Below are 25,508 nucleotides of genomic sequence, written 5' to 3' on the forward strand. Positions count from 1 at the left end.
ATCAAAAGAAGGAAAACTGTAGACCAATATCTCCCAGCACAGATGGAAAAATGCTTTACAAAATCTTAGCAAATCTCATCTCTGAATTAGGATGTAGGACACACTATACTATAAAAATAACTAAATTGTTAGAATAAATACTTCATAAAAGTAGACCTGCAAATGTCAAACAAAGCGCCTGAAAATATGTCCAACAACATTAGTTATTAGGTAAGTGCACGTTAACGTCTCAAAGAGATACGTCCACACGCTCCCTTAAAACGGCAAAAATCTGAAAGGTTGACCATATAAGGTCTCGAGAGGATGTGCAGAAGCCGGAACCCTCAGACATTGCTGGCGGAAATGGGAGCATTGCAGCCATGTTGAAAAGCGGTGCGCAGATTTAAAAAGTGAACTTCTCTAGGACCTGGTATTTCCATTCTCCAGAGGAAATGAAAACGTATGTCCCATGAAGACTTCTCTCTGAATGGTCACATCAGCTGCATTCATTGTAGCCAGAGTGAGAAAGCCCAGGTGTTTACCCACTGGCGAATGTATCTACAAAGTGTGATATATCCACAGAGGGGAATATTACTTCGCAGTAAAAAGGGGGAACCAATGAATGAACACACAGCAACGTAGATCAGTCTCAAAAACGTCATGCTAAAGAGAGGATGTATTGCCTGATGATGCATGCATGAAATATCTAGAGAATACTCAAGGGTGGTGAAAAACTCGAAGTCATCGATTGGGAGGGAGGCTGACCATACCAGGGTGCAGAAGAACATTTCAGAGACAACGGGATGCTCTAAAATTGGGTTGTGGTAATAGTTGCACAATGATATAAATTTACTAAAACTTGGAGTGCCTGGGTGGCTCAGTTGGTTAAGCCTCCGACTTTGGCTCAGGTCGTGATCTAGCGGTTCGTGGGTTCGATCCCCGCCTCGGGCTCTGTGCTGACAACTCAGAGCCTGGAGCCTGCTTCGGATTCTGTGTCTCCGTCTCTCTCTCTCTCTCTCTCTCTCTCTCTCTCTCTCTGCCCCTCCCCGTGTCTCTCTCTCTCTCTCTCAAAAATAAATAATAAAAAAATTTTTAATTTACTTAAAGTCATCAAGTTATACACTTAAAATGGTTGCTTTCACTTTATATAACTTTTAGCTAAATAAAGTAGTTAGAAAATACATAGTATGACCAGGACTGATCTCTCGAGGACGAAAAACAAAACAAAACAAAAAACAAGAATTCAGTGCAGCACTCTGTTCTCACAGAAAGGAGTGACCATAAATTCAAGTTTTAATTTGACTACAATTTTTATTAAAGTTATTCAGTAAGGCTCACTGTGTCACCTTTAATGAAGTGTCTCAAATATGCCTTAAATACACATTTAATGTACATCTAATGACACTCTTCGGCCAGCTAATTATTAGGCATGTTTAATGGGGTTTCACAATTGCAGGGGAGAAGCATAGCCATTTCTACATAGATCTATCCTTATCAAAATACTTTTAAGATAATGGATTTCACCCACATAGATTGCCTTTGTGAATGAAAACCATTATGTTCACCCACAATAATAGTACTTAGAGTTCTATCAGTTATTAAAACCTATCCAATTAACATAAGGAGTCGCTGCTGTCGGCATTCTTTATGGATTTGTGACTCTGTGCGCCTGTGGTATTTTAAAGAGATTTAGATAATATTGGAAATTTCACGAAATGTACTTCAATTTGGAAAAGCGGCACAAAAGAAATACCGATCTCGTGTTTGGGGCAGGTGAGAAGAGACTGCAAGTTGCTATAAATCAGGTTTTTGGAGAAATGTAGATTTTTCAAGGCACAAGCTTTGAAAGCCAAAGTCAAGCCCAGATTTATTTTCTTGGGCACACAGAGCGGGCATTAACATAAATTCTATTGCTACCGGTCTGAAAAGATTAGGTATTTAACGGTTCCTGCCATGCTTACAATGAGAAAGGATCCGAAGCCTTCACTTGTGTGTCATTTCTAAGAGTATTTTTTACAAGACCGATTATGTCTCTTCATAATAGCTTCTTGGATTTCACATTTCCAAAGCTGCCTAAATTTGCAAATGACCAGCAGCAGTAACTGAATAACAGCCAGGAGAGAAAAGGACCTTTTCTTCTACAAACCTGTGGTAGCATTCACCCAGTTTCTTACCCAGGGAGGACTGAGGTGCTGTGCCCACTGCCCCGCGGTCTGAAGACAGCCGGAAGCGACACACGTGGTGTCCTTGTTTTTGTCCCATCTTTTAGTCTGGAGCAGGAGACAGCTTGAAAGTCTAAACCATCGAGGCACCTGGGTGGTTCAGTCAGTTGAGCGTCCGACTTCGACTCAGGTCACGATCTCACGGTTCGTGGGTTCGAGCCCCGCGTCGGGCTCTGTGCCGACAGCTCAGAGCCTGGAGCTGCCTCGGATTCTGCGTCTCCCTCTCTGTCTGCCCCAACCCCAGTCGTGCTCTGTTTCTCTCTGTCTCTCAAAAATAAATAAACATTAAAAATTTTTTAAAAGTGTAAATCTCTCAACTGAGAAGGCTAAACAATGAATTACTTAATAATTTTTATTTTTTCTCATCTTAATAATCATGTAACTTAACAAATTATCCTTCAACGTGAAAAACAGGGTCATCTGTAATTGTACGTGCTACAGAGTTGAAGAGGGAGCGTTCTAATGGGGAATGGATGGTGGGGGGGGGGGGTGTACACTGGGGGCCGGGACTAGCAGAGCCCCTTGGTGGTCAGAGAAGATTCTTGGAGGTGGTAATACCACAGATGAGGCGTGATGGATGGGCCAGGGCTGTGAGGTCCTGCCTCACCCCCTGCACCTGCCTCACTTGGAATCGCCTCGCGCCACCCAAGCCAAGGTTCACGTTACTCTTCCTGAATCCCACTGTCTGCGGTGAATCCTTCCCTCGCTGCTGTGTTTCCTTTATGGCATCATTGCTCTCTTCTAATATCCCTTAAACGTGGAGCCGTAAACCTTTTGCCTCGCGCTGGTTTGCCGATTGCCCTGTCTGCTGAGTCGTTTGTCTCGGACCATGTTGGTCTGTGCATGTGTTTTATAGATCCAGTCGGGGCGGGGAGGCTTCTGAATCACTAGGGAAAGTGGCCATCCGTCGTGGGCAGAGATAATTCCCGGTGGTTCTCAACCTCTGCTGTCTGTGAGAATCACCTGGGGAGATGTGAAATTTCCAAAGGTCCAGACGGCAGCCCGTACAGTTAAATCAGAATCTCTGAGTGCACGATCCAGCATCAGCGCTGTTTAATCTGCCCCAGTGATGCCAGGAGCCACTAAGTTTGGAAGTCACTGGGTTAGAATGTCCGGTGAAGATGCGACACTCCTGATGTCTGGGACTCATCCCCCCCTGAGGCAGATTCCTGGCATTGGCCAGATCTCCCCTGCAGCCTTGCTTGAGGGGTACAGTTCTGAACTCAACCTCAGGTGTGCTAGAGCCTTAGGAGGACAAGGCTCCGATATGTCCGACGCTTTTCACACCCCTGGCTGCCCATCGTGGTGGCTGGACTGAAAGTGATTCTCTCCTGGAAGTATTAAGCTGTCGGCCAGAGCCAGGATCACCATCTCAGCCTGCTGGTTTTGAGCAAACCTGTGACCAGGTCGGGATTAGACCCCTGACTTCGGACTCAATAATACCATGCACGGACCACCTGGGCAGATCGGCAGCAGTTGCATTCTTGGCTACACACCGGTTGGAACATGCCTGCCAAAGCCCAGCTGAATTCAGCAGAAAAAAAATCATGATGGCGGCACAAGGTGGTGATCTCCCCGCGATCCCAGCAAATGCAGCGACGCTTCCTTATGTTCCTGCTCTGCGTTCAGCAGCATCCGACAAAGTTGAGTTGCTTTAACCATGTGACTCAGTTTCCCCTGCAGGCTTTATGATTGTGACACGATTTCCTGAGTCCAGCCAGTCAATGTGAAAGCTAGAGATATCTATAAGGATCCACCAGTGAAGCATTTTCGCTTTCAGTGTGGCACCAAACACTGAAGGGAACACGGCCACGAGGCGAGTTACCTGTTGAAAGTGGGAGTTGACTGGCCCTTGGTGGGCCTCGTGCTAGGCACGCATGACACCCAGAGGCAGAGCTCACACGGTGTCTCCCGCAGGTACTCAGGGCTGTGTGTGGAGCGGCCCCAAAGCCCTGCCCTCCTGGAGCTTTATACTCTGGTGTGGTCAAACAGGCAAGAGATGTGTAGAGAAAAATGATTTCTGGGAATGACCAGGGCAATGTTGTAGAATACCAAGATGAGTGGTTTCAAAGGCTTTCCCTAACGCTGGCTTCCATCATGGCGGCTTGAGTGAAGTTGACAGGGGTGGAGGTGGAAGGAAGTGGCTGGGTGTGCAGGACTCATTGGAGCTGGTGCTCCCAGGATGCTCTGCTGGATGGGACACGGGGGTGGATTAAAGGATGAATCACGATCCCTGAGGCTCTGCCCAGAGCAACCAGGTGGCACCATGTACTATTTGGAGCGCTGGAAGAGGAGAGCTTCAAGGCGGGGATAGCAAGAGTTCTGTTTGGGACCCAGGGAGTTGGACACACCCCACTGGAAAGGTCGGGCAGGCAGGGGAACATCTGAGTTGGGAGCTCATGGGAGAGGTCAGAGCCGGAGACGTCAGTCTGCAAATGAGCAGAACCCAGATATCTCAGGACTGGATGAGATCACTTCCAATGGTTTGGCCTTCCGCGGTCACATGGGGCCACCGACACCTGACAACAGAGTTGCTTCGCCCACACTTCTCTGCATTTCAAATGGGTGAGAGTTAGATCGGTGTCCACAGTCTCGTTCACAGAGCCTCGCTGTACGGGACTGCGTAGAATCATTTTCATTTTCGTCAAGCACGCCCGGCACGCATCTGTGTTTCGCGGGGGACTGCCCAGCCAGCCACGCACAGCTGTGAATCCTGGAATCCTAGGCCTGGATACCCAGAAGAGATGGGGTTAGAAAGACTCCGGCTGGGGGAGTAGCCAAGAATACTGATTTTGTTCCTCCTAAAGGTGGCATTCCCACCCCCACCCCCCAGAAAGGGAAGCAGAGATCTAAGAAACATTTCCACGGCCAGTAGTACATCATGGGGGTGAAGTCAGTGCAGGGATGGCTGTGCTCATTGAAAAAAACCCAGACTCCTCTTTCCTTGCCTCCCAGAACAATCTTAATTGCACCCCCTCGCAATTCCCAATTAGTGTGGGCTCAAGACATGCAAACTCATTTTTTGCATTAGCCTAAGAAAAACGTAATTAAGAAGTTGTCTGGTGGAAAAAAAGAAAAAGCCCATAATGTATTCCAGGGCCAGACTGCAGATGACTTTTGGACTTCACACGATTTGGGATTAGCCACACCACTGGATGTTCATTAGCATAGATAACCGAGACGTGGCTCCAAGCCCCACCAATAAGTCTCTCCGAAATCCCTATGGCTTACAGGTCAGAAAAGGACTCGGAACTGCTTACCATCCCTCTGGAGGGTTGGGGTTCTAAGCAAGACCAGCTTTCAGGTGCCCACTGAGTCAAATGAAGTCTGCAGCAGCCCTTTCAAGTTTGTTAATTTTGTATGACCTTTCCGTACCGATTGAATTAATTCCTTAGTCTCACGTACCATAAAACCAATAGGCTTCTTCCAGCCTACGGAAAATTCTGTTGCCTTTGACAATTTGACATGCATTTTTCTGTAGTGATAGAGAAAGGGGCTGACAGCTCGTTTAGTTAAAGGCTACAGGCAAAAACTCCCCCAGTTTCAAAGAGCAAATACTTTATGATATCAAGAGAACTCTATCAACAGACATAAATTAAATATTCATGCCGAGCTTCACAGAATTGCTGTTTGGAACCAAGGCTGAAGCGAAGATTCTCAAAAGGACCGTCAATGACAGTGTCAGTCGTCAATCACGGATATATGTTGAGGGTACTCAACGGCATCCTGTAATTCGGTCAGGCTTTTCTCATCAGGGAGAGCAGTGAGCCCCTGGATGTATCATTTCCGACACATGGTATCCTGCTTTAACAAAAAAGTTATAAAAGTTCTAAACGAAGCCACATCCTTACCCCTGTGTCCTTAATGTGTCCTGCTTGTTTTCAGTTTAGCTGTTGGGATCGGGCGAAGTTTGCGTCTTGGACTGCTGGATCACACACGTGCTGGCAGTCCAGAATCATCTATACGAGGCGTCCCAGACTCAGCCTCCTGCGGCCAGCCGTGTGGCACACAGGAGATGGGAACTTTGGTGGAAGGGAGGGGAGTCACTACTTGGAGCTTACGGAATGGTACCCCAGAGTTGTCTGTTCTGATTACTCGAGACAAACCAGAAATCCAGATTTTCGCATATCTCCCAATTTTTAAATGTTGTGAACAGTTGATTAAATCTGTGCGGTTCAAGCAAAGCCCTCCGTGAGCTGGATTCAGCTTGACACAACCCTAATTTACGGACGGTGATTTGAACGGCATCGGGAGAATTGAGTTGTGCGAAATGGAAGACTTAAAGTTCTTCGATGCCTTGAGGGACGTCACCCAGCCGTACGAGGAGGGACGCGTGAACACATGCTGCGGCGTGGATGAAGCGTGAGGGCGTGATGCCTCCTGAAAGCAGCCGGTCACGGGAGGCCATGTGTCGCATGAATCACCTCCTGTGAAGTGTCCACAACTGGGAAATTCATGGAGACACGAAGTAGATTGGCAATGGCTGACGGCCGGAGCCAGGCTGGTGGACGGGAGGGGACAGTAGCCACAGGGCACAGGGCACCGGGCTTCTTTTCAAGATGATAAAAATAGTCTCAAATAGACTGTGGTGTTGGTCGCACACATCTCTGAATAATATTGAAAAGTAACGAATTGCACACTCTCATGGGTGACTCATGTGGGATGTGAATTGTATCTCAATAAAGCTGTCAAGAAAAATAACGACACGAACGGCTCCCAAAACCCGCTCTTCCTCCCTCGAGCAGGGAGCTGAAATTTTCAGCACCCGAAACCGATCCCACCAAGTCTGGGATTCACACCACCGCCCACCCTGGCTCACTGGAAGCATCCCCCCTAAAACTCAATTCAAAAGTTAAACTTATGTCCTGTTTCCAGAAAATTTAGGCCGATGGTAGCGTGCATTTTGACTTAGCCTCCCTTCCTGCCGAGAAGGTCTTGGACGCTCTGTCCACACGTCCTGTTGCCAGTGTTGCCGAGGATTAAAAAGGAACATCGAGACGAAAACCCATCATTTTGTACACTTTCTCCAGGGCCAGGGATGTCCGTCCATTCCCGGGCTCATGTACAAAGTCAGGCATATACTGTAGTTTCCTCGTCTTTCTTGGAAATGCCACTTTGAAAGCACTAATCTCACGGATAAAATTGGCTTAAAGTCTTAAATTCGTTAATATGCCTTCGTCTTACTGATCAGGAGGAGGCTATACAGCCTATTCGGTGGGGACGAAGGGTTAATCTGCGCCCCTCTCCTTAATACAATACAAGGATGGAACACATGGGGCTTATGCACGTCCTAAAGTGCTTTCTGAGACTCCCAATTGACTCCTTTTTCGCTTTTCTTTTTTTAATGCAGAGTCCGTTTGCCTAGCATCCCGAAAGAGGCTTGCGTTATTTTTGTCCCTCAGAGTCTCCTGCAGCAATGAATGTCATAAATAGAAGTCTCTATTTGACCACATCCTTGAGGATGTCAAGAATGCTTGGCCAATTGGCTTAGCAGCTTACTGAGTTTGAACAGTGGCAGGAACCTGGCCCGAGGGTCTCCCCACGGTGACGTCCTCCTCCTCAGGGGATTTTGGTAATGCCGTCTAATCAGCTTAAGGAGCTAATTAAACAGCTGTCACTTAGCTCCTTAATTCTGAAACTTGATGCTAAATACGATTTGAAATTAGTTATGCAAAACTGAGCAGTGCTTTTATGAGACCAGATTTCTTCAGGTGGCACAGGATAAAAGGGGGCCGCGTTCCCAGACAGCAGGGGTCGTGGGGTGACCGGGAGAAGTGAACCAGGGTCCTGGGAAAACACTGGCCCTGCTGGTGGGTGCGGGCAGGCAAGCAAGAGTTTAAAAATCTCACCCTTTTTACCCACAAGGGGTCTCATGGTTAGGGGCGATTCATTATCCACCAGGAGAGAAGTCACCAGTTGGAGCCCATACGGAGGTCAACACGCCGTGTAAATGTATGTTGTCCCGGCTTCTTGGTGTTTTTTACAAAACGTGAGCCCAATGTGAAATTCAGGAGATTTCACATAGAAATATCGATTCTCAGCCTCTCTCAAAAAAAATCAGGAAATGTGCAAAACCTGAGTTTGCAAAACACAGCCTCTAAGCCTCAAAACCTCCATTTTTCCTTCCGTGTTCAGACACTTGAATGCTCCTTGCTTGGGCTCCAGGTGAGCGGCTGGCTCATGCTTGGGACACCTGCGGCTGAAAAATACACCTTTAATTCTGAAGTTCCTGTCAGTGCTGTAAGAGGCGCACGCTGTGGGCCGCTGGGTCCCTGCCTGTCCCCGCAGTCTCGCTCCAGGACAGGGCCAGCGCTCACGGGCGTGCAGTTGGGTTGTGTCTCCCCGCCTCCCCTCCCCTTCACTCACCCCCTGCTTCCCTCCCTCTCTCAGTCTCTCTCTCACTCTTTCCTTCTGCCAAGAACATCCTGAATTAATATAAGTCACCGCATGTCTTATGATACTACTAATAATAGCCAACCTATTGAAAAATTGGTGATGCCAAGCACCGTTTGAACACTTGGCATGCGTTAGCGTACCCGTCCCTCACGAGAACTCACCAAGGTAGATGCTACTTAGAACCCCACTTTCTAGGTGAGAAAAACGAGGTGCACAGTGCTTACGTGACCCGCACATGAGCAGGCTTTACCAGATGCCATTGAGATCTTCTTGAAAGACGGGAAAGTTGGCCCGAGGGGGTACGTGACTTGGCCGAGATCGCCCAGCCGTGCCAAGGGAGGGCTCACGCTATTCAGCCTGGGCTCCCCTTCCCGGCTCCTGCTCTCAGGCTGCTAGGCACGGCGGGAAGAAATCCTGAGGCCACGTCGAGTGACCATCATGACGATGCTAACACGTGGTTTTCTTACCACCTGCCAGTCACGGTTCTGAGTGCCTCTCACATATTCGGTCCTCACTTCCAGCCAATAACATGGAAATGTTCATAGTCCCCATTGAACACATGAGGAAACTGAGGCACGGTGCAGTCCCTACCTAGGTTGCCTACAGTCCTGGAGCTAGTAGGTGTAGAAAGTAGGGTTCAAAGTCACACTGTCTGGCCCCAGAACCAGGCTCTACTGCCTCCATATATAATTTTTCTTATGTAATGTCGATAATAAACTGTAGATAGTAACACTGATTATTTCCACCAGGAGGGATTAAGAAAGATGTAGCATTTGAGGTGGGCCTAGAACTTACTATCTTAGGATCATTTTTTTTTTAAGTTTATTTATTTATTTATTTATTTTTTAAATTTTTTTTTTCAATGTTTATTTATTTTTGGGACAGAGAGAGACAGAGCATGAACGGGGGAGGGGTAGAGAGAGAGGGAGACACAGAATCGGAAACAGGCTCCAGGCTCCGAGCCATCAGCCCAGAGCCTGACGCGGGGCTCGAACTCACGGACCGCGAGATCGTGACCTGGCTGAAGTCGGACGCTTAACCGACTGCGCCACCCAGGCGCCCCTAAGTTTATTTATTTTTGACAGAGAGAGAGAGAGAGAGAGAGAGACAGAGCATGAGCGGGGGAGGGGCAGAGAGAGAGGGAGACGCAGAATCCGAAGCAGGCTCCGGGCTCTGAGCTGCCGGCACAGAGCCCGACGCGGGGCTCGAGCCCACGGACCGCGAGATCGTGACCTGGGCCGAAGTCAGACGCCTAACCAAGTGAGCCACCCAGGTGCCCCTCTTAGGATCATTTTTAATAGGAAGCTCCTCTGGTGTAAAAAATACGATTTTAAACGTTGATTTATATTTGGTTTTCAAGAGTACGTCAACCACATACAGCCTGCCGGCTCTGGTCACACGAAGCCCTGTATGCTGCAAAGCCTGTAGTTGCTGCCAACAGGAAGAAAATTGAGGATTTCCCTCCAGCTTCTGTGCTTTGAAAACCTCCCCCATCCTTTGGTGCGTTCTGTTTATTAAAATAAGCAAAGGCAAGGCGGAAGAAGAGGCGACCAGGAACACGTGGACACAGAAATAACAGGACACAGGACAGAGTCCCCGGCACGGTTCACTCCTGCAGCACGTTCTCGAGGCCGCCCGCCCCCCACCGCTTCCCAGGGGACGTTTGGAGAAGCCTGCAGACGTCTCTTGATGCCACGGCTGGAAGAGGCCGTTCCTGGCATCCAGTGGGTTGAGTGCAGGGATGCTGCTAAACATTCAAAGTGCACACGATAGCCTGAAAACAAGGAATTATCTGGCCCAGAACAGCAGTAGCCTGGAGGCTGGAAAACAGCCCCACGGTGTGTGAGCATCGGAGGCCCATTTCCAGATTCCAGCTTCTGGACTCAACCTTCGTATAAAGCATGGAAGGCTGTGTGGTAGTTGGGGGCACGGTGGGGGCATTGTCAGCCCCGGGAAGAAGGAAGTGTCAGCTGGAAATGAGAGGAAGTTGGGAGGCCGCGGTGGTAGGAAGAGTGGGCGGGAGTTGGAACCAGGCTCATACTGTCGTTTCCTACGGTGCGTGGGGGTCTCAGGCGTCCGTGGCTGCGTGAGGGGACGCCGGTGGTCATGCAGCAGTGGCCACTTACGCTCTCGTTAGGGTTCTAGGAGTTGATGGGACTCGGTGAGGCGGCTTCCGCTGGGCAGGGAGTCCTCTGGAAGGCTTCCTCGTGGACATGTCTGTGGGGTGGGCAGTGGGTCACAGCCATGGCCGTGGACCAGACCGCCTCCGCTGGCCCCTCCCGTGCGCCTGGGCCTCCACACCCCTTGGCGGCCGAGTTCCACGAACGAGCATCATCGGAGAAAACACAGTGGCTCCGTGGCCAAGCCTCACAAGTAACACAACCTTACCTGCACGGCATGTCGACCACACGTGTGAGTCACAGAGGCCAGCCCGTACTGAAGGCCAGGGCACCCTGTGTCCGCCACGACCCAGGAGGAGTGTCACCGCCTCTGCAGACACAACCCCTCAGGAATCGACACAGCATCTCTTTAATTTTTTTTTGTTTAATGTTGATTCATTTTTGAGACAGAGCGTGAGTAGGGGAGGGGCAGAGAGAGAAGGAGACACAGAATCCAAAAGGTTCAGGCTCTAAGCCGTCAGCCCAGAGCCCGACGCGGGGCTCAAACCCACGAACTGCGAGATCATGACCTGAGCTGAAGTCGGACGCTTAACCGACTGAGCCACCAGGCGCCTACAACACGTTATGTCTTGATTAGAGGTGTGTTTGCTTAAAGTTAGAACTAAAGCCAATGGAGGAACCAAATCAGGAATCTAATTGTGCTGGTTGAGAAGACAGAGAGAGACGAGCTTTCACCTGTCGTGCCAGAAAATCGGCAGATGATGGCTGAGCCCGCTGTACCAAGAAAGTGTAACGTAGCGTGTTGTTTAGACAGGTGAAAACGCCTCGGTAACAGTTAGGAGTCCAAAGCGGTTGCCGGAGGGGAACGAAATAGTGGTAAGGAATGGAGATAAGGATGGCCTTTGGTGGCATTTTATGGTAAACCCTTCCACAAGTGGAGCATTTCAACCATGAGGTGGTATGTTTTCATTCACATAGAGGAGAAGCACCATGCACCTGACTTGCTTCAGCGGCTTCCGGAAGACGGCCCGGCTAGCGAGAGGCGCGCGCTGCCATCAGCCCCGTGTGGGCTCTGCTGTGTGGCATCTTTGCCGCTTCCCCACGGGTGGGACGATAATTGTATTTTACCTGCTACGGCTGCTAGAATGTGGTAATTCTCCATACTGTGCCACAACCATTAAACTGAGGCGCTGATGTCCTTTTAAAAACAGAGGGGTTCATAAATGTGTTGGCAGCGGAGGCCAAATTGACGGATGCGCCCCACTTGTTAAAAGAAGCACACAGGTGCCCCCTTTGGCAACAGGTCTGCTAAACTTGGAGCGACACAGAAAATCAGCATGGCCCTTTGCAAGGATGACGCACAAATTTCTGAAGCATTCCGTACTTTATTTTTCAAATTTTTTTTAACATTTATTCAGTTTTGAGAGACAGAGAGAGACAGAGCGTGAGTGGGGGAGGCGCAGAGAGAAAGAGGGAGACACAGAATCTGAAACAGGCTCTAGGCTCTGAGCCATTAGCACAGAGCCCGATGCGGGGCTCGAACTCACGAACTGCGAGATCATGACCTGAGGCAAAGTTGGACGCTCAACCGACTGAACCACCCAGGTGCCCCAGGCATTCTGTATTTTTTTTTAAAAAGGCATGGGAGGAGGGCACTTGTTGGGATGAGCACTGGGTGTTGTATGGAACCCAATTTGACAATAAATTATATTTAAAAATAAAAAATATAAATTAAAAGAAGCATGCAAGTTACTTATGATGCAGCATTATTGCTAGTGAAATGTAGTATTTCGATGGTCACGTACTAGCTCTTTTGTTTCCTGTGGCATGAATGGCAGACTGCAGCCCATCGTCTAGTAAGTGTATGTTATTTATGGGGGCATAGGTCACGGGGGCTGGAATAACAGAGCTTGACCAAACCATCAAAAAAACAAGGACAGGGTGATGAGTCGTTCTTCTGTTCATTGGGTTATTGATCTTTGTGGGGAAATGCATTGAAAAAGACTTAGGAAAATAACCTCAGTTAAGAAATCACACTGAGGAAGAACACAGCTGCAGAGGGGTCTGGTCTCTGCACTGAGTTGGGCTGGGTCTGTCCGAGCTCACGACAACAGAAATCAGGAGACAGAGGGCCAGCCACCTAGCATGTGGAGGCAAGGTTAGCTTTTCATACCTGAGCAATCTGTTTTGGCTTGGGGCAGAGTTCAGAGTGTTCATGAATATTCTTATTTTTGGAAACTGGAGTTGGGAAGTGTCGTGTGTTAGTTAGGATAGATTAGGTGTTATCCGGTAGCCAGTGGCCCCAAAAGTCTTTGTTGCCTGAAGACGAGGAGAGCATATTCATTACTCTTGCTTCCTGTCCTGCGTGGGTCGGTAGAAAGCTCTTCTCCGCACGGTGACTGGGATTACCAGGCTAACAGGCTCTCCCACCTCATGGCGGTCCCATCTGGAATATGGCAGCTCCATCTGGAACATGGCGGCCTCCTCAGTCACCAGGGCAGTGGATGAGAAAGGTCGTAATTGTGCATGAAAGATTTATTGCCCCAACCCGAGAAGTAAGACAACACTTCCCTCCCATTTTGGGAGCTATGAATGTCGTGTGGCTCTGTCTAACTGCAAGGGACCTGGAAAATACAGGGGGACAAGTGGCATGCCTCCTGAGCCTTCCTTTTTCTGTCTTACACTGAAATCCGATCATGTGACATAACCATCAGCATCCAGACTGACTGACCAGGTATGTCTTCCGATCAGTCACGACTCATGCCATACTGTGTGTTTTAGAGTTTTCCCCCCAAATTTCAAATATCACCTTTAAGTATGATATAATTTAACAGGAGAAAGAAAATCACTTTTATACCAGATATGAACATCTGTCTTTAACTGCAGAGTATATTGTTTTATTTTTTTAATATTAAAATTTTCTCTAAGTGTATACAAATTTTTTGCAAAATTACAGAGATTGATTTATTTTTTTAATAGTTTATTGTTAAGTTGGCTAACGTAAACTGAATTCTTGTATCTTACGCCCCTCTGACATTTGACGTCCTAGAATTCAGTCTCTTGTGGACAAAGAATCATAAGGTCATACTTCTCTGTGTTGTTGGAGGAGGGGTCTAGAGCCAAGGGTAAATGATGCCAACATAATAACATTTTAGAGGCTCTTAGAGGGCTGAAAAAGAAAACCAAAGCAGGAGGCATCACAATCCCAGACTTCAAGCTATATTACAAAGCTGTAATCACCAAGACAGTATGGTACTGGCACAAAAACAAACACTCAGATCAATGGAGCAGAATAGAAAACCCAGAAACAGACCCACAGACGTATGGCCAACTAATCTTTGACAAAGCGGGAAAGAATATCCAATGGAGAAAAGATAGTCTCTTCAGCAAATGGTGTTGGGAAAACTGGACAGCGACATGCAGAAGAACAAACCTGAACCAGTTTCTTACATCTTACACAAAAATAAACTCAGATAAAAGACCTAAACATATGACGTGAAGCCATCAAAATCCTAGAGGAGAAAACAGGCACCAACCTTTTTTACCTCGGCCGCAGCAACTTCTTACTAGACACGTCTCCGGAGGCAAGGGAAACCGAAGCAAAAATGAACTACTGGGACCTCATCAAAATAAAAGGCTTCTGCACAGCGGAGGAAACAATCAACAAAACGAAAAGGCAACCAACGGAATGGAAGAAGATGCTTGCAAATGACATATCGGATAAAGGGTTAGTATCCACAATGTATTAAGAACTTATCAAACTCAACTCCCAAAAAAACAAGTAATCCAGTGAAGAAATGGGCAAAAGACGTGAATAGACACTTCTCCAAAGAAGACATCGAGATGGCCAACAGACACACGAAAAAATGCTCAACATCACTCATCATCAGGGAAACACAAATCAAAACCACAATGAGGTACCACCTTACACCTGTCAGAGTGGCTAACATTAACAACTCAGGCAACAACAGATGTTGGTGAGGATGCGGAGAGAGAGAATCTCTTTTGCATTGTTGGTGGGAATGCAAACTGGTGCAGCCCCTCTGGAAAACAGTATGCACGTCCCTCAAAAACTTAAAAATAGAACTACCCTGCAACCCAGCAATTGCACTACTAGGTATTTATCCAAGGGATCCAGGTGTGCTGTTTCGAAGGGGCACACGCACCCCAACGTTTATAGCAGCACTATCGACAATAGCCAAAGTATGGAAAGAGCCCAAATGCCCATCGATGGATGAATGGATAAAGAAGATGTGGTATATAGATACAATGGAGTATTCCTCGGCGATAAAAAAGAATAGAATCTTGCCATTTGTAACTGGATGGAACTGGAGGGTATTATACTAAGTGAAATTTGTCAGAGAAAGACAAATATGATTTCTCTCATATTTGGAATTTAAGAAACAAAACAGATGAACATAGGGGAAGGGAAGGAAAAATAGTATAAAAACCGAGAGGGAGATAAACCCTAAGAGACTCTTAAATACAGAGAACACACTGAGGGTTGCTGGAGGGGGTGGGGGTGGGGATGGGGGGTGGGGGATGGGCTAAATGGACGGTGGGCATTAAGGAGGGCACTTGTTGGGATGAGCACTGGGTGTTGTATGTAAGTGATGAATCACTAAATTCTACTCCTGAAATCATTATAAGATTAAATGTTCACTAATTTGGGTGTAAATTTAAAACCATGATTTAAAAAATAATACTAAATATAAAATCAGTCAAATTTCAATTAAAGAGAACCAATAGACCTAGCAGAATGTGCCTGTTTGTACTTAAACGTCACGAAGATCCCAGGGCATGCGATGCCGATACCGGTCGTGGCAAACCACCAAATGCAGCTGCCCAGAAGACACTCTCTCTCCATCCTTTACAGCCCCTTGCTGTGGAAATCTCGTGTTCTCTAAATAAATTCCAAAAATCTACTTTGCTCAGCCTCCCCTGGGAGAGAACGGAGTGTCCCTGAGGGATCAGGCTTGTGGTTCAGTCTCTGCCAATTGGATGTGCCTGTGTGACGCTTTCTTTCCAGCCGGGGGAAGGCGATGTATGTGGGAGTTGGGGAGTGTCCACGAGGGTCTAAACCAATGTGCCTGATCTCCCAGCATGCCAGTCGGGGCAGAAGCAGCAGGTGCGTGGCAGGAACACCGAGGGGTCCCACACACTGATCTCGGGAGGTCGGTGGGGGTCTGTTTCCGCAACCCCGTCAACAGCGCCGATGCGTCGGCAAACCCCTTTCTGCTGAAATGAACGGGAGTGGGTTGCGTCGTCTACGGCTAAGATCCTGGACCCGCACGGTATCTCTCAAGACCGACGGTGGTTTCCAGGATATTCTTGAAGAAGGAGTAAATATATGGAGACAGGTGGGGCACATCTATAATAGGAGCAGTGCAGTTGCAGAAGTAGCAGGAGGGAGGGACGATGTTGCAGGTAGATGTGCAGTGAGCTCCCAGAGCCCTGCAGGGGACCTTCCCAGAGTGGCTCCGCCCTGTCCGCCTGGATCCTTGACACAGGGCATGTAAGTCATCTCCAGACGACCTGGAGGGACGCGCCCACGTGTGTGTCCTTGCCTCAGCGGCGCATTTGATGCCGTCTCGTTGAGTGAGTGTCTCCCTTCTCCGAGGATTATAAGCAGAACAGAGTAGAAGCGTTGCTTCTGAAACCTGCTGTGTGAGTTACTGTCATTTCTGGCCACAAGTCTCCGTGCAAACAAGAAAGCCTAGGTGTGTTCTTTTTGTTTTTTAGAAAGTAAGTGAGATACGTGTCCCAGACTCTGTCGTGGGCAGTTTCTCTCCTGACACAGGAGAACTTTGTAGCCACCTGACCCCCGCACAGGTGGGCAGATGACACCCTGGAGGGAACTCCTGCTTCCAGCCTGACGTCAGACAATTCTGGGAGGCCAGGCCTCTGCAGACGCTAGTGCCCAGGGGCCCTGCTGCAAGGTGGATAGCACCACCTGTCTGCCTCCCACGCCTCTCCCCTGACCTCCCCCGCCCTTGCAAATAAATCGACTCCACCCTTCGCTGCCCCAGGCTGTGCTCTGGTGCAGATTCAGACTAATGCCGTCTCCAGCCCGCAAGTTGGGGGACTGAGCTTGGTAATTGTTACAAAGTACGAAGTCTGCATCCCAGTGAGAATTGGGAGGAAACCCTGTGAACCAATGTGCTTTCATCCACCTCCCTGGTCAACTGTGTTGATTACAGTTCCTTGGAAGCAAAGGAAATTGATTCTGGTTAAGTTTGTTTTTTTGGTTTTTTTTTTTTAACTACTTTTGAGGTATTGTTGACGTTTACAAAGCTGTGCATAGTTAATGTATGTAGCTCGTTGAGTTTGGACAGGAGTATACATACCTGTGAAACCAGCCTCATGATCAAGGCCACAGACATAGGCATCACCTTACAAAGTTTCCATTATTATTATCATCATCATCATCATCATCATTATTATGTGTGTGTGTGTGTGTGTGTGTGTGTGTGTGTGTGTTGGCACACTTAACATAAGACCCATCCTCTAAAAAGGAATTTAGTGATGGGGCGCCTGGGTGGCTCAATTGGTTAAGCATCCAACTTTGGCTCAGGTCATGATCTCTCAGTTTGTGAGTTCGAGCCCCACGTCAGGCTCTGTGCTGACCGCTCGGAGCCTGGAGCCTGCTTCGGATTCTGTGTCTCCCTCTCTCTCTGCCCTTCCCTGGCTTGCTCTCTCTCTGTCTCTCAAAAATAACTAAACATTTAAAAAAAATTTTTAGAAAGGAATTCAGTGAAAGAACATGGGCTCTCCCAAAGAATGGATGGGACAGCCGGAAAGGTGGGAGCCAGGACCTTCACGGAAATGCAGACAACAGGCTGAACAGTTTTCAGGTGCCGCTGACTGTGTAGGAGATCCCAGCATCTCGGCTCCTGCCCTCTCCCCTTGAGTGGAGTTCTGTCCCAGGGGGAGAGGCCCCACCGCGTGTAGAGGATGCCAGCCTACTCTGGGCCGGGGGCAGGGAGGATTGCTGTGACTCTCCTTCCGAAGGAAAAAGGATGATTTTCCCAGAGGAAAATGGGTGCACGGTTATGGACAAGAGGCTGGCAGGCAAAACCAGAAGCTTCCGTCCGCGGGGCTCGTAATAAAAGACGTTATAAGGAGCTCGGCCGCGGTATTGCACTCAAGTCCTGTTTGGGGGAGAGCTCGTACCCTTTCTTAAGGTCCTCGTTGGCGGCCCAGGTAGCAAATGCTTCCCTTGTGCACGTCCACGCTGAGACAGGCGTAGTGTGTCCGCTGACTGTGTTTCCACCTGCTGGAAATGCCCGTCTCCCAGGTGTCTCTCTCAGGGAGTAACGTGCTGTGACACACTCAGCGTGTGCAGGGGAGGGACATGGCTGGTGGCCGCCAGTGGTGTTACGGGATGTCTGCCCTTGTCTGCCCTCCTCCGGCGGGCCGCTTGAAGCTTACCCGCGATGCTTTGCTTGAGCTTGAAGCAGTGAGACCGCTAACGCCACGCTTCTTTGTATTTCTTCCAACCTTACGCCTCCAGTACGACATATGTGGATGGTCTCAGAACCACATATTAAAATGGCGCATGATCTCCAAAGGGGCCACGGTGACGGTGAAGACAAAAAAGTTGTTTCCTCCCCCCTCATTAGGAACAATAAGCAGTTCGACTTGCTGGTTTCAGCCCAAGACGTGGGAAAAGGGAGGGCCTGTTTCTGGCAGGCGGTATGTGATGGGACTGTGGCCCGTCTGTGAGCCACAGAACACGCACACAGGTGTGAATGAGCAAGATCTCGGAATTTGCTGCGCCGTGCGTTTGGAGGGGGCGTCCGGGATTAGTGTTCTGTTCCATCTCGCTGGCGTCCGCTTCCTTCTCTTTGGCTCGGCCATCGTACCGGTTTCCTGGGGCCGCCGAAACACGGCACCACAAACGTGGTGGCCGAAAAACAGCAGACATCTGTCCGCACGCCGTTCTGAGGTCACAGTCCAAAATCAAGATGGCGGCAGGACCACGCTCCCTCGCAAGGCTCTGGGGGAGAATACTTCCTTATCTCCTCCAGCCTCGGTGGCTGCTGGCTTCCTTGATGTCCCCCGCCTGCAGCCCCACAGAACCATCTGTCTGTGTCTTCTGGTCTCATGAGGACACCAGCCATTAGATGAGGGTCCACCCCCATCCAGGACGACCTCGTTTGAACTTAACTCATTATATCCGCAAAGCCCCGTCTTCCCGCGTGAGGTCGTATTCTGAGGTTCTGAGCAGACGAGGATGCTGGGGGGACGCTGTCCACTCTCGCCCAGCCACCACTCACACCTGCGTGTTTATCAGACACTCAGAGACAGGGTGGGCGAGGCACCAGCCATTGTTGTAAGCTCTCCAGCATTACTAACTCACCAAACCCGGAGCAGACGCGGGAGGGGGGCACTGCTGTGTCCTCAGTCCATAGACAAAGCTTATGAGGCACCGAGAGTTTGGTGAGTCACCCGAGGTCACCCAGGGGGCCTCGTCCGAGGCGGGATTTGCCCCCAACGCTCCGACAACAGATTCCCTGCCCTCGACCCCCAACATGATGCATTTTAGCCTCACGCCCTCACCTTTGGGGTGCACGATACAGCCCCAACTCCAGTATCCTCTGTGCTGACAGCAGGAAGAATGGGGAAACACAAACCAACCTTCAGAATCTGCTTTTTTTTTTTCAACAAACTTTTTTGGAAGCCTCACCAACTGACTTCCGTTTATATCTCACGGACCAGAACTGTGTCACAAAGTAAGGGCAGCCCCCCCCCCCCCCGCCAAAAAAAGCGGTAATTTTAGCTGGGCATCTTACAGCCTCAGACAACATGGGGGGTTTTCGAGGAGGGCAGAGAGGAGGGTGGACACCAAGTGGGCAACCCCCAGGTGAACCTCGTGATGTGTTCTAGAAGGGCCCCCGTGCCATGTTTATCTCCCCATCATTTCCTCCCCTCTGTTTTTCAAATGGATGTTGGAGGGTGAAGGTGAACCAGTCACTGTGTTCACAAAGCAGAAAATCAGGCTTCCAGAGGCATGAGGAAGTTTAAGAGAAACAAACACTGTAATTCCGGGCCCCGATCCATCAGACCTTGGTATGAGACGCTATATTCCTCGGTTTTACCGCAGCAGATCCTGCCCCGTGCACCAGCTCCGTACCCCACGTGGGCAGAGCACTCTGGACAGCACCCGTCCAGCGTGTTCTCTGAAACCACGGAGGGCTGCCTCCTCTGCTCGCGCAGCAGGCTGGACCTGCCGGGCACGGTCGGCCCCCGGAGCACCTCTCAGGAGGTGCCGTATAAATAACCCAGCTCCCTCGCCCCACCACGGAATTATTTTTAAGTGTGTATTTTAGGTAATTTCCCTGCAAGGGAATGTCTGAAATATCTAACACACATGGTGTGTTTTGCATCACAGCCCAGTCCCGCGGGATCAAGCTCCAGCTGTCCACCGTGGCAGCTGGCGTGGCCCACGCGCCTTCCCGGCTCTCTCTTCCCTGCTCCCCTACTGACACTTCCCGGACCCCCCAAATAAACCGCCCTTGAATCCTTGTGCCGGAGTCGGTTTCTAGAGGGGATCCGAGCAAAGATGTGAGTCATCGCTTCTCCAGCAAAATCCGGACAGGGATTGCTTCCTTACAAGAGATAAAGAGTCGAATGCTCAGAAACGTATCTGTGGCCTCTCTTACGAGGTTGCCCCTTTTTTCTCAAGGCACCGTCACCTTCTCCCGCCATTTTTGCCTCCTCCTGGCCTCTGGAGAGCCCGACGCTCTGTGGTCAGATACCCAGTGAGTCACTGCTGGCGTGCACGGCGTCCAGGTAGCAGAGGGAGCATGGAGCCACCAGTGAGGACAGACACGAGCTTTCTCAAGAGGTTCCTTCCTTGATTTCCCAGCTCTGAAGGCCTGGGGTGAAGAGAGCCCATGACCGTAAGGCAGCTGAGCTCTCTAGGGATTTATGGCATCTAATCATCCGGGCACTTGCGGGTCGAATGTGCATGGCACGTCCACCACCTCTTACCTGGAGACTTTTACAAGCCGTGCACCTGTCATTCGCCTCCCGGGGACGGCAGAGCTGCACCGGAGAGAGCTCTCTTGACCTCGAAAAACTGGACGTGCACAGAGAAGGCAGGGAGGACCTGAAAGTTGCCTCACGAATCCCCACGAGGTCCTGCAGGCAGAGTGGCATGCCCATTCGGAGGCCAGGGGAGCACCCCAGACATCTGGGCTTACAGATGGTCGCCAGCTAATTCCCGCCGCCGTTCCTTCCCGTGCTGGCGTCCGTGTGCACACGCCGAAGGCCTCTCGGGTTTTACTGGTGGACAGAGATGCTCGTAACCCTTCCTGCACGGAGGTGCAAAATCGCTCTCCTCTTCCCTGAAACTCACGTCAGCGGTCATGATGCCCCGCTCCCCACCCCGGTCTGCTCCTTCCTTTGGGATGAGCCAGTTTGGGCCAGAGAGTTAAGGAGCATTTTCCCGAATGTTTCCAAAGTGTGAACGGGCCTCTTGGATCTCTACCCATTTAGTAGGAGCGTGCACGCGGGCCTCCCTCCCCAGACGCAGCAGGAAGTAGCACCATAGCCTCACTCCCCCCCCCCCCCCCGCCCTTCATTCTTTTACGGTGTTTGTGCCCAAGATGAAATCACATCAGGCTGGGAACTCAGAGGAGGGAACAAAACCAAACCCAAGTGCATAATCAACGGGCCTTTGGAGGCTCCTGCGTATTGAGACAGTATTAGGCATGGTCTTGGAGATTCAGGAACATTCCAAACTGGAGGTCTCTCAGAATTAAATAAAGAAAAAAATACATATGCAGATGTATATATATGCATGTGTGTGTGTGTGTGTGTGTGTGTGTATATATCCAAATCTAAACCAAGGGAGCTAATTATAAGATGAACCTCGTCCTATAAGGAAAAAAGATCTTACGTAAGAAATAAAGTTAACATAAGGAAAACAGTTATGCAATGCGAAGATGATACATTTCTGTTCCTTCTCCTGGCATGCTCCGAAAACGGGCGTTTGTGATTTCACATGAAAATCAAATCAGCTAGAACCTGCCCGAGCCTGGCTCTGAGAGACAGAGATGTACCTCCTAGCAGCCCCCCAGGCTCTACCAAGGATGGGCCAGACAAGGTCGGACCTACAGAGGAAACTCCGCATTCGCGCCGATACGACGCCTCTCGGGGACGCCGTCGCGTGTGGTCAATGACACTGTGGGCTGGAACTCGGGACGTGTGCTGTACAGAGGCTGCGGGTTACATGGGGACTTTGATCGCCATGTGATTGGAGGAGACGGTCCCCGCAGAGGGAAATGAGACCCACTTCTGGTTCTTGGAGCTCAGTTTTCCCCATCTGAGAAATGGGCTCATGTGGCCTCCCAGAGCCCTGTAGGAGTATCTGAAGAAGGCACAGGTGCACTGGTCACAGGGGTGGAGCACGGCCGCTGCTCAGGTCGGGGTTCGTGCGCAGGACTGAGAACAGGGAGGGGGTTGTGGATTGCAGTCCTCCTGTTGAAGTCCTCAGCCGTACATTCTGAAGACGTGCACCGCTCGCCATAGCTTAGCACTGCGCCGGGCACTGGGGGGGCAGAAGGCACATCCAGCCCCGTGGACCCGGTGGCCTAGAAGAGGGATGTCCGACTGAATGACTCCCAAGTGAGACAGCAGCAGTGACAGGTGCCCAGAGGAGATTCTGTGCCTGTGTTTCCCAGGCTCCGGGGAGCTCGGTAAAGCAAATAACAAGGGCAGGCGGGGACATCCCGTGGGACACCCCTTGAGCTGAGCTGAAAAACGTGGTTATCAGGCAGAAGGCATGTTTGGGTGAGTGTGTGCGTGTGTGTGTTTTGCACACAAGTGTCACATCGGTGGGGCTGAGTGTGTCCTTGGAGCCACAAGGGCACTACAAATGTGCACAGGGGCCAGGACCCAACAAGAGCCCGGAAAAGGGACAGGAGGTGAGAGCCAGCCAGAGTGGGAGAGTCAGAGAGTGAGGGTCTCAGCGTCCACGTGCCCCCCACACACTGTAGGAAGCAGGTGATCTCAGCTCCGTTACGGCGCCTTGCGCCCCTGGCCGACAGCTCACTGCTTAAGGCAGACGCGTGTTGTGTGAGTTCAGACCTGCTGGAATAGCTCTCGCGGGGACTGAGCTGCCGGACTCCCTGGCTTCAGATCCCACCTCACTGTTTCCTAGCTGTGTGACCTCGGGCCAGTGACACAACTTCTCTGTGCCATCTACCAAACGGAGAGAATAGGAATGCCTGTTGGTCTCATCTGAAAATTAAGATGAACGGCTCCTGGCACTTGGTGACGTTCGTCAGATGCGCCCCTGCCCCTCCGCACGTGACATCCCTCCCCATCACACTCTCCCTGTGGACGTCCGGGTGACGGGAGACCGTCGGCTCCGGGCGGCGCTGGCGCTGGGGCGTTTGCAGGGGTGGCGGGGAAGCGGTCCGCCCAGCGGGAGGTGTGTGACAGGCAGGTGTGTTTGTTGTTCCAGGAGGCGGAGATCCTGAACACGGCCATCCTCACGGGGAAGACGGTGGCCGTCCCGGTGAAGGTGGTCTCGGTGGAGGAAGACGGCACGGTGACGGATGTGCTCACGTCTGTGGAGTGCAGGTCGTCCGACGAGGATGTCATCAAGGCAAGTCGCCACCTCCCTGTCCTCCCCGGGACTCCGCTGCCATGGCGGTGTCTGTGACCACCGGCCCCTCCCGGCCCGTCCTGGCTGCCGCACCGCTGGGGTCCGGAGACCCTCCCCTGCACAGTAGTAGAACAGGGTACAAACCCACGCTGGAGGCTGAGCCTGGTCTGCAAAGCTCCTGCCCTTCAGCGTTTGCCAGGTGCTTCGGGCCTCTTCCTGCCCCCTGGGGAGGCCGTGGCGGGGCAGGGGGGGGCTGGTGTGGGGGCTGGGAAGGAGGGCCAGACCCAGACTGGCCGGGGTGTGGCCGCGCTCCGGGATGACTTCACAGCAAGGTCAGTGGGGGTGTTCCGTGTGCCCTCTGGGAGGGCAGTGCCGTCGGGTTCCCTCCCTGCGCCGCTCTGTCCCGTCACTTACGACCCTGGGCGCGTAGGACGTGCTCAGCAAATGTGTGTTGAATGAATGAGCGAACCGTGCGGTCGGTAACCAGCTAGAAGGGAAAACGTGTCACTGAATCGTGGAAACACTTCTCAGACACTGAGGGTGGTTCTGCACGCGGTCGGCCAGACGAAACAAAATATGGCAGCACATCGCGGGCAGCGGAGGCGGTGGGAAGGAGGGCGGTGAGGACGCGTCCGTGCACAGACAGGGCTGCGGGCTCCCGTGAAGGACATCCGTGCGTGTTCTCACCAGCTCTCACTTGCCCGTCTTCCCATAACCGTAACGTGCTCTCCAGAAAGTTCCTCTCTGTCTTTGCACTTAATCCATGTAACAAACGGTGCCGTCCCCACGCCAGCTTCTGATGCCAGAGTGACCCAGCGTGGCCATAAAGCCTTGCGTCCCTCTGGACCCCGTCACTGGCTCAGGGAGAGACAGGGTCCTAATCCCAGCCGACGGAGGCAGCCTGGAGACGCGGGCTGCAACTCCTGTGACAGATTTCCCCTCCCGACAAGATCTCCTGCAGTCACCTTCTCGAGGAAGGGACCTGCCGGGGAGGCATCCAACAACAGAGAAGGCAGGGGCACTCTGCAGGGAAGCCAGGTCCTGTGAGGGCGCCCGAGAGCTGGAGTCCCGCCAGACCAGCCAGGCTTGCCCTGAACATTCCCGAACTTGGATCCCTTTTGTGCACAGCAGTCTGAGTTAGGCTTGGGATACCAGTCACCAAAGAAGTCCGTCCTCACTTACACATATGCTCTAGGGTCCAGACCGACCCCAGTGATCCCGGGCCTCATGCAGTCACCCCCAGAAACCCGGGGTCTCAAGGGCATCTCAAGCCGCACGGACGGAGGCACAGCTTAGGAGCCGGCAGACTTCAGCGGTCACGTCCGTCGTGAGTCCTGGGGTCTGGAAATGACGGGAAATCCCACCCACAACGACTCCAGTTTAGAAAAAAAATCAAAAAGTGTTGCTGGCTGATGTCATTGGGAAGTCCAGAGTCGGGGATAGTTTGGGGGGTTTTATTCAGATAAAATAAAACCTCTCAGAAGGTATCATGAGAACATTCACACCCCTCCCTTCCTCTCTCTCTGTGTCTGTGTCTCTTTCTCTCTGTTTCTCTGTATCTCTCTGTGTCTCTGTCTCTGTCTCTTTCTCTTTTCTGTCTCTCTCTGTCTCTGTTTCTCTGACTCTGTCTCTGTTTCTCTCTGTGTCTCTCTGTCTCTGTATCTCTCTGTTTCTCTGTATCTCTCTGTCTCTATATCTGTCACTCTCTGTATCTCCTTTTCTGTGTCTTTGTCTCTTTCTCTGTATCTCTCTGTCTCTGTCTCTTTCTGTCTCTCTCTGTGTGTCTGTCTCTCTCACTCTCTGTCTCCCTGTCTCCCTGTCTCTGTCTCTCTCTCTGTCTCTCTGTCCTTCTTTCTCTGCATCTGTCTCTGCCTCTGTCTCTCTGTCTCTTTCTGTCTCTCTCTCTGTCTTTCTGTCTCTGTCTCTCTCAACCCCCACCTGGAGACAGAGCTCCTCCTGTATGGCTTTGCTCCCAGAGGCCACCTTGTGGCTCGAATCCCAGGCAGACCTTCTGGGCCCGTCCTGACACCTGCTTTCTTGGGACCCACCCAGGTGGTCCTCCTTATCCTTGAGCCCGGCCTGCGGCTCCGACCCCCCAACTGTCCAAAGCCTGATCACCCCAAAGTACGTGATCCGCGGAGGAGAGGCGGGGAAGGGAGGCCCCAGGACAGC

The 25,508-nt window shown here is 50.8% G+C and overlaps 1 protein-coding gene and 1 pseudogene across 2 annotated transcripts in view; both read left to right on the forward strand.

Moving 5' to 3' along the window:
* Positions 1-25,508, forward strand: part of TMEM132D (transmembrane protein 132D) — a 558,778-nt gene that overhangs the window by 451,242 nt on the left and 82,028 nt on the right. For both annotated transcript variants that reach the window (XM_043557302.1, XM_043557301.1), the window contains one exon: positions 23,193-23,336. In XM_043557302.1, coding sequence (XP_043413237.1) covers positions 23,193-23,336 — 144 coding nt within the window. The remainder of the gene's footprint in view (positions 1-23,192; positions 23,337-25,508) is intronic.
* Positions 12,009-12,105, forward strand: LOC122471066 (annotated as a pseudogene).

The sequence above is a fragment of the Prionailurus bengalensis genome, chromosome D3 (assembly GCF_016509475.1).
Source record: "Prionailurus bengalensis isolate Pbe53 chromosome D3, Fcat_Pben_1.1_paternal_pri, whole genome shotgun sequence".
In the NCBI taxonomy this organism is placed as follows: domain Eukaryota; kingdom Metazoa; phylum Chordata; class Mammalia; order Carnivora; family Felidae; genus Prionailurus; species Prionailurus bengalensis.